Source organism: Oryx dammah, unplaced genomic scaffold (assembly GCF_014754425.2).
Source record: "Oryx dammah isolate SB20612 unplaced genomic scaffold, SCBI_Odam_1.1 HiC_scaffold_29, whole genome shotgun sequence".
Taxonomy (NCBI): Eukaryota; Metazoa; Chordata; class Mammalia; order Artiodactyla; family Bovidae; genus Oryx; species Oryx dammah.
The window spans coordinates 88080895-88094555 of NW_024070213.1; the positions used below are offsets into that span (position 1 = coordinate 88080895).

Below are 13661 nucleotides of genomic sequence, written 5' to 3' on the forward strand. Positions count from 1 at the left end.
TCCTCACCCTGGTAACCATTCGGTGCTGCTCTGGCCCCCAGCCTCTCTCCTGGGGGAGGAAAGGAAGGAAAGATGAGGAGAAAGCTGGCCAGGCGTCTTCTCTCAGGTGTTGACTACAGCCCTGGCCCACCTGGTTGAAGACAGGGTGAGCATTCAGAACAGAATTTGGATTTTTCCTGTATGTGACTAAATTATCTATATCTTGACTTGAAAATGTAACAAATGGAAATGCCATTCAGCTAATTTTAAGTAAACAACCCACTGATTTATTTTTCTTCAGGGAACCTCAGGGCCTGATCCAACTACTGTATATGTAGATCTGAAATCATTAAGACATGACAGGTAAGTAGAACTGTTAAGCTTGTTTCCTGTGAGCATTCCTAAGCATATAAATTTCTGAGCCTCAAGAAAGCCAGCTGTCCCCCCACCTCATTCATTTTGTTTGTGTCTTTGTGGGGAGGAGGGTAAAAAGAGGGAAGGAACTCATTTTCATTATTAATACCTAATAAGATTTACATTTGTAAGAGGAAAGCTTTAATTCTCATAGTGGTTGCACTGTTCCTTAATATTAAAATGTAATACTAGTATTTTGTGACATATGACATAAATGACTCTGAAATGGACAGACTCTTATCCTCTGGGAGTCTAAAAATAACTGAGATAAGATAAATGAGATAGTGTAGGTTTTTTGAAACAGCACTGTATCTGAACCACAGGAATAAACGTCTTCCTCCTCACCAGCCCACAGGTGAATTGGAGTTGCGTCCCAGGGGAGCTCCTGGTTGCAGGCTCTGGGACCTGTCTCTGGGTCCCGCTGACTTAGGCTGTGTTCATGGTGAGGCCCGCGGCACTGACCCAGCCTGCACGGGCAGAACATCTCTAGTGCTGTGGTTCTCAGCCTGGACAGAGTTTGCCCTCCAAAGGACAATGTCTGGAAATGTGGATTGTCATGACAAGGGGATGCTACTGACACCTAGTGGGCAGAGGCCGCGGATATTGCTAAACATCCTACAGCGTACAGGATAGCGCATCACAAAAATGTCAATAAAATATCTGGCCCAAAATGTCAGTAATGCTGAGTTTGAGAAACTGCACTAATGTGAGGAGAGCTATTAATAGAGTAGAAATTTGGGAGGACAGTGTACAGCTGTGGTGGATTTCTTTTTTAAGGCTCATATGTAGTAAATATTGTTCTTTTACAGGGTTCGTCTTGTGGAACGGGGTGCCCCCCAGAGTTTGCTCCTCTCAGAGTCTGGAAAGGTAATTTGTTGTGTTAACCATTGGGAAGGTATGTGTCACCTGTGTGGAGAAGTAGTCTTATAGAAACCTGAAGCCGTATAATATACATGTTAGTACCCAGGGCAAGACTGAATTGACATCTGGAGATAATTCAACAATTTTCACTTAGCCAATACTTTCAAATTCATATGGGTACATAAATAAGAATATTGGATTTGAACTTGCTTAAGTTTCATAGATTTTTATTTTTAAATCCTACCGACATATTTTTTGACAAACCAACTAAATTCAATGTTCATTATACTCAAGGTGAAGAGATGAGCAGCACCAAGAGCCAGTTCCACCTTTATCAACATTACACGTGGAAAGACAGGGTGACAGATGGGGGGTGTGGTTTAAGATCCAGGGAAAACATACACATACTTAAAGCTGAAAGAGAAATCAAGACGGGGAAGAGATTAAAGATATTTGAGAGTGATATCTTAGATGAGAATAAGGCTTTAAATTGTTCAGGGAGACATTTTGTTATTGCCTTAGTCCATTCAGGCTTCTCTAACAGAATACCATAGACCAGGCAGCTAATGAACAGCAGAAACTTCTCTCTCACATTTCTGGAGGCTGGCAAGTCCAAGACCCAGGTGCCCACAGATTCTAATGAGGGATTTCTGGTTCTCAGATGGCTGTCCTGTTGCTGTGTCCTCACGTGGTGGAAGGGGCAAGGAAATCTCTAAGTCTTGTGTATAAGGGTATGGATCACATTCATGAGAGCAGACCCCTGACCTCCTCCCAAAGGCCCTGCCTCCTAATGCCATCACCTTAGGGGTCATATTTCAACATATAGATTTCAGTCTATGGCAGTTTTGAACAGTTTACTCACGTTGAGCAGATCAAATCCATATATAAACTATCAAGTTTCTCATCATTTTGAAGAGAGTAATGATGCCTCAGCATCCCTTCTAATTCTGAAAGGCCAAGGAGAACGTAGGGAAGAAAACAGTGACCCCAGGCTCACCTGTGCAGTTGTGGCTCAGCCCCTTGGGGAAATCCCTGTTTCACTCCTCTGTTTAAACTCTTCCAAGTGGATTTGGGTTGACCTCCTTACTGTCTTGCCAGCTTTTCCTCTGCCTCCACTGGCGGTGAGCACCTCAGGGACTTCAGAGCAGTGCCTGGCCCACACGAGCAGGAATGGCCTTCCTCTTCCTTCCTTGAGGTCTTACATGTGTGAGCTTCTTGATGCTAGAAACCCAGGGAAAAGAGAGGTTTAGGATAGAGGACGGGTGTCTGAAGAGGCCCCTGCCAGCACCTGCTGCTTCCTTCTCCCTCCGAGGGAGATGCGGGCACATGACGTGTCTCCCCTCGCCTGCCCAGCCGCCACTGGTCTGCGGATTCACACCTTTGAGGGGATGGTAGACAGGTTGGTTCCCTAGTTTAGTTTTGAGGCAGAATCTTGTTATACATACTTCTGTCCACGGAGGACCGTCCTGTGAATACCGGCTCAGCTCTGGCCTGTGTGCACTCCCTCACCTCACTGGAGGGAGGAAGTGGAAACTGCATATTTATTAGAGGTCATGAGATCTGATGGAACTCAATTTTTGTGTTTTCTCTTTGATTCTTAGATCTTACCTGGAGTGAAAGTAGTTATTGTTAATCCAGAGACCAAAGGGCCTGTTGGAGACTCTCACTTGGGAGAGGTATGTGTAACTCTCTGCTTGACTTGGAAAAGCCAGCAGTGAAAGACCCCAGGGCTCGCATTCTAGAAGTCAGAAAGCTGTGGGTTTAGCTTTTCCCTCATGGTGAATGTTTGAGAATTTTCAACTTTCTCTGTAAGGCTCAAAACTGAAATGAGGCAGAAGGGGAGGTGGAGACCAGGATGGAGAGAAGATTGAGGCATGCAGGCTAGAGTTGGTCCCAGATTTGTCCACTGACATTCCCTTAGCTGAAGAGGAAAATGGGTGAACTCATCTGCTCCCATCTATTAAGGAGTGGAACTAAAAGGAGCCATAAATACGGAATTTTAAAAATTTATACAGGGACTTCCCTGGTGGTCCAGTGGCTAAGACTCCTTGCTCCCCGCGCAAGGGGTACAGGTTGGATCCCTGGTCAGGGAACTAGATCCCACATGCTGCAACTAAGAATGCCACAGCTAAAGATCTCACTTGCCTCAGCTAAGACTGGGCTCAGCCAAATAAAATAAATATTTTAAAAAACAACATTTATACAAATTTTCGGAGAAGGCAATGGCACCCCACTCCAGTACTCTTGCCTGGAAAATCCCATGGATGGGGGAGCCTGGTAGGCTGCAGTCCACGGGGTCACTAAGAGTCGGGCACGACTGAGTGACTTCACTTTCACTTTTCACTGTCATGCATTGGAGGAGGAAATGGCAACCCACTCCAGTGTTCTTGCCTGGAGAATCCCAGGGATGGGGTCCCACAGAGTCGGACACAACTAAAGTGACTTAGCAGTAGCATACAAATTTTATTCCAAAATATATTCATTTTTTTATTATATAAAAATATTGTGCATGCTAAGTCGCTTTAGTCGTGTCTGACTCTGCAACCCATGGACTATAGCCTGCCAGGCTCTGTCTCCGTGGGATTCTCTAGGCAGGAATATTGGAATGGGTTGCCATTTCCTCCACCAGGAAAGCTACCCAACCCAGGGATGGAATCTGCATCTCATATGTCTTCTGCTTTGGCAGACAGGTTCTTTACTGCTAGTGCCACCTGGAAAGCCGTTATAAAAACCCTGAAAAGACTAAACTTTTCTTCCTTCCGAATCTCTGAGAAAAAACTGCTGTCTTGTCTCACAGCTCACTGGGAGCAGGGCTCCAGGTGACTGAGCCAGATGACCAGGCTCTGCCAGTTACCAGCTTCTTGTTAATGCACGAGTTACTCAAGCTCTCTGGGCCTAGTTTCCTCAACTGTAAATAATAATGCCACCTACCTAGTCTAATTGTGTGACAATTAGATGCATTAATATCTGTATCTGTATACACATGGAACAGTGCCTGTCACACAGTGAACACTCGTGTTATTACTGTTGTTGGCTATTGCTATGTTTACATTGTAAATCCAAATACCCTATAGCGTTTTCCTGCAGGCTTTCTCACTTAGTTTCAAAGCACAGAAATGATCCCTCAGTGCGCTGGTGAGACTCTGAAAGAGGCTGAGAAATGAGCCAAGGAGGCAGCGTAGCCTCCAGGTTGGATGTGGGTCTCTTAGTTTCTGTATCTTAGGTGAATTACTTAAGGGCCTTCCTGGTGGCTCAGATGGTCAAGAGTCTACCTGCAATGCAGGAGACCCAGGTCCGATCCCTGGGTCGGGAAGATCCCCTGGAGAAGGGAGTGGCTATACACTCTAGTATTCGTTTGTAAAATGGGAGAGACAGTGGTGCAGACGGCATTGTCCTGACGTGTATGTCACGAGTGATGAGGGTAATGTGTGTACAGTACTGTTCAGCACATGGTAAGTTCAGTAACTGGCAGCTGCTTTCATTGTTGTACCTTTTTGGTTATTATAAAAATGAGGTTAAGAAAATCAACATCATCTGTGCTAAGTGAACTGAATTGATTCTGGTGAAATGTGACCCTTTTCTTGTAGATTTGGGTGAACAGTCCCCATACAGCCAGCGGCTATTATACCATCTATGACAGTGAGACTCTGCAAGCTGACCACTTCAACACCCGCCTCAGCTTTGGGGATGCTGCCCAGACCCTCTGGGCTCGGACAGGATACCTGGGTTTCGTCCGCCGGACAGAGCTCACAGCAGCCACTGGAGGTACCTTCACCGGCTCTTCCCCCTTGTCCTGCTGTGCCTTTCAAATGCCCCTAGTACAGGCTAGCCTTCTGCAGCCTGCCTTTGCATTGTGGAGTATGTGTGTCGAATTATTCCCCCTCTGCAACTCTAGAACCCACTCGTGACTTTATATTCCTTTGCAGTAAGACTTTGTCCTGTGAAGAGGACCCAGGAAGTAAACACCAGGGCCTCGTGTCAGCATCAGGATAGCTGAACCTCAGGATAGTTCGGCCGGGCAGTCGTAGAGACATGCCTGGTGATGGGTGAATGCCCCTGGCAGGATACAGCCTCTAGCAGCCTTGTGGGGCTGCCTGCATCCCTCACCAGGCTCCTGAGACAGGTGTTCCATCTTTGGTTCCTCTGTTCCTAAGCCCTGCGAGCAGGAGTCAGTGCAGAGGAGCCGACCTGCTAAGCGCTCCAGCCCTTTGGCGGCTCACAAGACTGCTTGGCAGGGCTCTGGGGCAGGCAGCCCCCAGGCCTGTCTACCTGGTAAAGAGGCCTGGCTTCAACCTTCCTGCCACCATTAATGGCCATTTAAAAACTCTCTGCACTCCGTGCATCATACACCTCAAGAACTGACGCATCACTCACTGGACTAAACAGCTGGAACGGAGCCAGGTCATTTCTCCTTCGCCCCTCACATCTGCTCCCTGCTGGCCGGCTCTGCAGTCACTCCGTATTTCACGGGGAGGCAGACTCAGGCATCCTGGAGGCAGGGGAGCACACCTTGCTGGGTGTCCTGGTTTTGAAGCCTGTCTCTGCCATTTGCTGTGTGGCCTTGAGCTCACTCAGTCTCTCAGTTTCCTACCTGGGAAGTGGGAGTGATGACATTTCCTGTCTTGTGGACATGATGTGAGATTAAATTACATGACGCCTTCAGGTGTCTGGAACGCTACTTGGCACACGGAAAGCACTCCCTAGTCATTACCTACTGTGGTTCTGTTGTTTTTATTACTATAATCATCAGCTCATCTTATGTGACCGGCCTTCTTACCCTCCTCTCTCCAACAGCTTCTAGCACTTTGTTTTGCTAAATGTTTCAGAACTATTCCTATTCCTGAAAATACATCATTCTGTTGTTACTGCTGTTTAATTGCTCAGTCGTGTCCGACTTTTTGCTTCTCCAGCCCCATGGTCTGTAGCCTTCCAGGCTCCTCTGTCCATGAGATTTCCCGGGCAAGAATACTGGAGTGAGTTGCCATTGCCTTCTCCAGGGGATCTTCCCAACCCAGGGATCAAACCTGCTTTTTGGCAGCCGAATTCTTTACTACTGAGCCACCTGGAAAGCCCAAAACATTCTGTAGACCTAGCTAAATCATTCTCTTTTTATGTAGACATAAACCAGGTAGCCTTGTATGTACAGTGTGTGCATAAAATCTTAAAAAGAGTGAAATTTCTGCCGTGTCCTGCTGGATAAGAAGCCTGTTAATAACCAGGACTAGTCTCGCCATAGATTCCTTAAAGACATCTAGAAACAATGACCATATGTTCATTTCTTTTCCGTCTCAGATCCTCCCCTCTCCTTCTTTCCCCGCCCATCATCTGGCTAATTCCTGTTTATCCTTAAAAGCTCAGGTGGCTTTAGCTTTTCCTTCTCTGAACCCTTGAGCTGAGCTCGGGGGAGGGGAGGGGGTGGCCTCCGTTCCCCTTGCCCCTCATCCACACTCAGGTTACTGGGTTTGCCACGTCCCATCTGCTGTCCACCCATGGGACACCCGTTGTGTGTGTTCCCCTCACTAGACGGCAAATATCTCTAGAGCAGGTGTTATATTTTGTCATCTTTACTCCCCACACTGGGCACAGTTCCTGGCACACGGTAGTAACAAGAATAACAAGAGCTAATAGTCTCCAAAATCACTGTGGACAGTGACTGTGGCCAAGAAATTAAAAGATTCTTGCTCCTTGGAAGAAAAGCTATGACAAACGTAGACAATGTATTTAAAAGCAGACAAAGGTCTGCCTGGTCAATGCTATGATTTTTCCAGTAGTCATGCACATGTGAAAGTTGGACCATAAAGAAGATGGAGCACTGAAGAATTGATGCTTTCGAATTGTGGTGCTGGAGAAGGCTCTTGAGAGTCCCTTGGACAGCAAGGAGATCAACCCAGTCAGTCCTAAAGGAAATCAACCCTGAATATTTATTGGAAGGACTGATGCTGAAGCTACAATACTTGGGCTATCTGATGGGAAGAGCTGACTCACTGGAAAAGACCCTGGTGCTGGGAAAGATTGAAGGCAGGAGAAGGGGGCGACAGATGATGAGATGGTTGCATGGAATCACTGATTCAATGGACAGGAGTTTGAGCTAACTCCTGGAGATAGTGAAGGACAGGGAAGCCTGGCGTGCTGCAGTTTATGGGATTGCAAAGAGTCAGATATGACTTAGCAACTGAACAACAGCAAGTACTCTTCAGCACTTACAATGAGCCAAGCATCATACTAACTCCTTTTCGTGAGTTTAATTCTCATAGCAGCCATTTATTACCCCTGTTTCACGGAGGGGAAGCCGGATCAGAGACTGAAGTTAATCGCTCCAGGTTATACAGCTGGTGGGCGGTGGCACCAGGTGATGGCGGCAGTCTGAACACTGGGCGCTTAACTCCAGGGACGTATCACACCCATACATCTGATACACTAAGTTTCTCTTTCTCGCCCCCTCAGAGCGTCATGATGCCTTATACGTGGTGGGCGCTCTGGACGAGACCCTGGAGCTGCGAGGCCTGCGGTACCACCCCATCGACATTGAGACCTCAGTGTCTCGGATCCATAGGAGCATTGCCGAATGGTAAGTCCTCTGTACAGAGTAGGTCTCTCCTCAGCTGCAGTAAGTTAAAGTTGATCTTTAGCTGTACCAGAGACACCTACAGATGTGGAACTCCAGGGGAACGAGCTGTGGAGACGGGCTCTGTGCACCCACTCTGGGGCCGAGTCCTTTTAATGACAGATCTTACCACTGGAGGCGACCTAACTGATCATCCACCTCTAGAAAGTTGGTGGGGCTAATGGGAAGAACCATGACTTTTGGGTCAAAGGACCTACCTGGAAGGCCCCGTGCTGCCACAGTGGCTGCTTTCCTCCTCAGGAGGATCAAGTGAGAGTGTGCTTCGTGCTCTGTCAACTGGTCAGCAGATGACAAGGATTATCATCATTATCTGGTCCAGGTTCCCTGTCTGGGCAGGAATTCCCCCTTCATTATCCCTGACAAAGAACCAGCCAACCTCATGCTGACTAAAAATTTCTTACAATTGAAATTCTGTAATTTTTAACTGTTGGCTTTCATCCTGGATTCTTGACAATACAGAATCCACCCAGTTTCTTTTTATTCATATTTTAGTTGGTGCGTCCTTCCTCAGGTTTTGGTTTTTTTTTTTTTTTTTTAATTCATGCAAAGTAGCCACAGTTCTTTTAGTGGTTTGTTCGTGCTTTCCAAATGCTTCTTTGTGTTGCTTTTGTCAGTCTCTCCTCAGACCTGAACAAGGAAGTATAAGAACAGTGCAGAAAAGTTGGGTGCCATGGTTACCCCATAATTTTAAGCATTTGACTTTTGATGCAACCCAAATATCGTGTACATTTTTCTTAATGATTGGAATCTATTTTTAAAGCAGCTCAACACTGCACAACACAAGTCAGTTCATACCTTCCAACCCAGCAGTCCCACTGAACGAAAAGTGACTTTGTGCCTTATGGCAGGACGGGAGAGACACTTGAGTGGGGCGCTGAGCTCAGAGGCCAGCCGACTCCTTTCCTGTTTGGTGTTAGATTACAGATAGCAATCTTAGTCAAAGCTGTTTTGTTGCAAATATCAAGAATTCTCTTCAAAACAACTTTTAAGCAAAAGAGAGGTCATAGAAAGAACACCTCGTTGGTTATCTCAGAGGCTCCTAGAAGTCTCTAAACAGCTCTGAAATCTCAAGAAAGGTAGAAACGGGTAGAAAGGCCATCAGGGACCACCATCTCCTCGCTTTCTAGGGCCATGTTGGCACCCCCTCCATTCTTCCTCTCCTCCCTGAAAAGCCATTCCCAGTATGTCTCTGCACACCTACTACACCAGCACCTTCCGGTCCACATTCCTCAGCTCAGGCGACCAGCTAACAACTTTTCAGTCCCCCTTCCAGACGGCCAAGAGATTTTAAATGGCTTAACCAATCAGTTGTTATCACAGGGGCAAGGCCATTCATTACACATGTGGCTCAGAGCCTTCCAGTTGGGTCCAAGTGAGACGGCAGTTCTTGGGGCAGTGAGGGAGAGTCTTGGGCAGACACTGTAAAGATGCCGCGTTAACCGAGCGCCACTGAAATTGCAGTGCCGTGTTCACGTGGACCAACTTGCTCGTGGTGGTCGTGGAGCTGTGTGGCTCCGAACAGGAGGCGCTGGATCTGGTTCCTTTAGTGACAAACGTGGTCCTGGAGGAGCATTACCTCATCGTGGGCGTGGTGGTCGTGGTGGACCCAGGCGTCATCCCCATCAACTCCAGAGGAGAGAAGCAGAGGATGCACCTCCGGGACAGCTTCCTCGCCGACCAGCTGGACCCCATCTATGTGGCCTACAACATGTAACCAGCCTCCTGGGATTGCAGGGACCATCCTGCAAAACCATGGGAGCCAGAGACCCACGACTGATGTGAAATAAGCTGAGATGGCTACATTCTGTCCTTCATCTCATCCTGTGGGATCCTGCCACCACAGGACACGCAACAGACACGCAGGAGAGGGGAAGTCTGTGGTGGCAGATGAAAAAATGTTAACAATCTGTTAGTCATGAGCTTTGACATAGCGTGAGCAGCACGTTAGCGAAGCAATTACATGCATGTTGCATTTTTTTCATCTGTTGTATATACTTGTATTTTTATCTAATGCTGTTTTAGAATTTTGTAAGGGAGTTCGATTAATTCACATGAAGGGGGTAGTTTGAGTTACGCAGTCCCCCGCTCTGTACTGTATTTTGCCATTTTGCCATAGTTAGACACTGCGGGTTTTAACACAGAACTACTCGGCTTACTTTCAGTTGACCCATAAGCAAATCAGATAACCCACTGAATATGAGAATTACTTTATATATATAATTCTTGACTCTAAAACATTTTGACCAGTGTTTTAAACATGTAAATAGGAATACACATAATTCAGCTAAAAAACGTAAGAATTGGCTTGTATAGTTGTAACAACTAAAGTAGAAACATTGCTGCTCTGAGAGAGAATCTCGGTATTCTCTGGGTGCAGTGTAATTGAATAGAGAACTAAAAAGTGCAAATTGTTTGCAGGTTTTGCTGCACATTGTACTATGTCTCTGTTGGCTGGTATATTTTATAAACTGAAGCTGCCTATGTTTGTTTTTTAGGCTTGCATTCCCAGAATCAGCTTAAGCTTTTAAGAATTCAGCCTGTTTCTACAAACTGAAAAATCTCAGTTGAAAAATCAAAACGTTAGGAAAAGCTAAGATTCATTAGATCCCACCCAGTTCTAAGGAACCACGATAACTCACTCTTGCCCCCAGTGTTGAAACAGTCTGTCACATGTAGAGTGACTACACAAGAGTTTAGAATTTCCTCTTTTCCTGGCCCGTTGTGCACTGTGTCTGCAGTTACACGGATCGCTTCTCTTTTCTGAGAGCTGAAGAGCGTCCTCTGTGCTTCCAGTTCACGAGGGCAGGGATTCACGAACAAGAGCAATAGGCTGGGAAGGCAGTGGGATCGACAGTCACGCGAAGGCGTTAAGGCCTCATAACTCCATGTCTCAGAACTGACCAATTTGGGTTGCCAAAACAGCCAGGCTTATGCTGAAATAGGGGAAGTCTAATGTATGCAAGAAACCCTTTTGAAATAACTGTGGAGCCCAGGCCGAGCAGATAGAGCCTGGGACTGAGTGTGGCCTCTGGCTCGGTTTCCTTTCTTTGGTCTGATACTTCATGTATTTGAATATAGTTGAATTTTATTATTTTTTTTCTTACAGAAATATTTTTAAAAATTAAAAAAAAAACTCAAAGTGAACAGAGTTAACTTGTTAAATCAGAATGGTTCTCTTTGACCCACTCTGATCTATTGTGTAAATATTTATTTAGACTATTTTAATAATACATATTATTTACCCCACTGTAACATCATGTAAACTAAATATGTTTTTAAACAATTTTTAAGACTTGTAATTACCCTGAAGATAAGGTTTATAATGGAAAGACCAGACCCTTTGCCACGGCAGCACTCCTGGGGGCTGCCCTTACACAGGCTCATGACTCAGAGCCACTTTATTGACTTCCTTTTACATAATCCTCTTTTCCTCCAAACTCATTCTCCACAGAGGCAAGACCTTGACATTTTCCAGTTCCAGATCTCTTTTCAGCATTTTGGATGATGTTCCATTCTACACGATGGGAAAGGTTCTAGGATGTACAGGAAAAAAGCACTTGTACTGGGGTTAGACGTCCCAGTGACTAGCAATGGTTTGGTCTGCAGAGAAAACAGCCTGCTTATTTGGAAAGTAACTTTCTTAAAAAGAATTTTTAATGAGTCACTAATCAAAGCAAGGGATCCTGAGGATCTCCTATCTCCGTGATCCACAAGTTCTAAGAAAAAGATATAAAAGACAGGAGTCTGTCCTATAGGCTGCTTTCAGAATTCTTACTGCACAAGGTAGGGTGTCTGCTAGAAATGAAATGTGAGCCATGTCTGTCATTTAAAAATTTCTAGTAACTGCATTTTAAAAAGTAAAAAGAAACAGGTGAAATTGATTTTATTATTAGCACAATATATCAGAAGTACTATCATTTCAATGTGGGATCAATATAAAAATTTATTAATGAGAGGTTTTATTTTTTTTCATATTATATCTTTGAAATCTAGTGTGTATTAAAACACATCTCAATTTGAGACTAGCCGTATTTCAAGTCCTCAGTAGCCACGAGTGGGTATTGGCTACCATACTGGACAGTGCGGATCTATACTCATTCCTTCAAATGAAATATTCCGTTAATCTCATGCCCAATTCCCGGTTATTTAGGGGCTGATTATCTAGTTTGGTAGTTCCTCAGGCCTCTGATTTATTGTTATCTTTTTGCTTTCCGCCCTGTGGCTGCTTTATCTTTTGCCTATCCCCCAAAGCCAGGATAAGCTGGTGGAGGAAAGAAAGCTAAGATGCTAGATGTGTCTTTGGGGAAAAGTTTCCTCTGGAAGGGGAAGAGAGTCTAGTCGTTAATTTAGATGTGTTTGCGGGATCATCTGCAGATCCAGTGCCTAGTCTGTTGCAGACTTGGTAAGAAAACTCTTGATGACACAATGCTCTTAGTCTTTCCATGTTAAAGCAGAACCTTTATGGTAGAACTGGCAATTAAGACAGACCCCAAAGGCCATTATTGATAGAAACAGCCCTGCCAGAACTTGGGGGCACATTCTGTCTAGCTTTTCATACTTGGGTCAGGGGGAGGGAGGACCTAAATGAATAGCAGACCCTCATTCCAAATAAGAGAGAACCTATTCATCTGAAAGTTTCTGAACCTCTCTGCCTCTCAGCCAAAGTAAGGAGGGAAGATCAGGAGGGGCTGCCTCAGGACAAATACCATCTCCTGCATGAGACCCTGGGGATGGCCAGCATGCTCACAGGCATCAGTGAGGCCACTTTTCCTTCCTCCTCTGTCTGCCCTGTATCAGGTCCTCCTGATACAGTTGTGCTGCCTCAGGCTGTGGAGGGACCACCTGTCTATTGGTCATTTGAGCATCTCCTTAATGTTAGTCCCTGGGCAACGCTTGCTTAATGCTTTTGTTGAATTAACAGAGGGCCCGAGGCCTTAGGTTTGTTGTTGTTGTTGTTGTTAAGGTCTCTGCCCCAGGCATGGTGCTCAATATCTTGGCCAAATAAATTACTTTCCTTGAATATCCAGGACTAAAGCAATGAGGAGTTATCACCTCACCCTCCAACTCCAACATGGTCTATGCCTTAGAGCTGTTTTTTGTTGTCTGCTTTCATGTGAGAGTATTTGGAGCAAGCCGCAGCACTCCAGATACCCAATAGGCCTTTTCTTTATCATTCACACATTTCTGGTTTAGGTATATGTAGATGGGCCATGTTATTTGTCCAGAGGAAGAGAGTGTAAAGATATAAGAATAATTTTTTAGTCCTAAATGCTGTTTTGTTTATTTTTTGTCAAGATATTTACCAGTGTCAGATTCAAATTATAGTACTGTGTAATTATGTATAAAGTTTTTTTTTTATTTATTTGAAATTAGACTAGATATACATTTTTAAATTTAACATCTGGCTGGACAGTGTTCTATTAACTCATTGAATGTGTTTCCTTTGTCTTGTGTTAATAAATATTGATGCCTGATTGTGTTTAATGCTTCACATGTTGGGAGAGCTGATAAATTGGAATTAATAAAATTTTATTTTAACTTGGATAATAAGACCCAAAGATGGCTGGAGCGGTCTTAGGAAAATGAACACAGAGATCCAGAGTTATAGCAAATCAGTTCTATAAAAGGAGGCCAGATTGAGGAGCAGTAGAGAGTCATTTTGAAAATGAATAAGCCTTTTGTCTGGAACAATTATAGCTTAGTTTTCCTCCTACCCATGTGGTATTTGGTAGTTTTAGGCTTTTGAGCATACATGTTAATTTTTTAAAAATCTGTAATTGAT

General features: G+C 44.9%; 1 protein-coding gene across 1 annotated transcript in view; it reads left to right on the forward strand.

The window, feature by feature from the left end:
* Window positions 1–13423, forward strand: part of DIP2B (disco interacting protein 2 homolog B) — a 228540-nt gene extending 215117 nt beyond the window's left edge. Inside the window, exons 33-38 of the mRNA XM_040234023.1 lie at window positions 281–342; window positions 1203–1260; window positions 2856–2930; window positions 4842–5019; window positions 7699–7822; window positions 9341–13423. Of these exons, the coding sequence (XP_040089957.1) occupies window positions 281–342; window positions 1203–1260; window positions 2856–2930; window positions 4842–5019; window positions 7699–7822; window positions 9341–9593 (750 nt within the window). The 3' untranslated portion in view covers window positions 9594–13423. The remainder of the gene's footprint in view (window positions 1–280; window positions 343–1202; window positions 1261–2855; window positions 2931–4841; window positions 5020–7698; window positions 7823–9340) is intronic.
* Window positions 13424–13661: the final 238 nt, after the last annotated feature.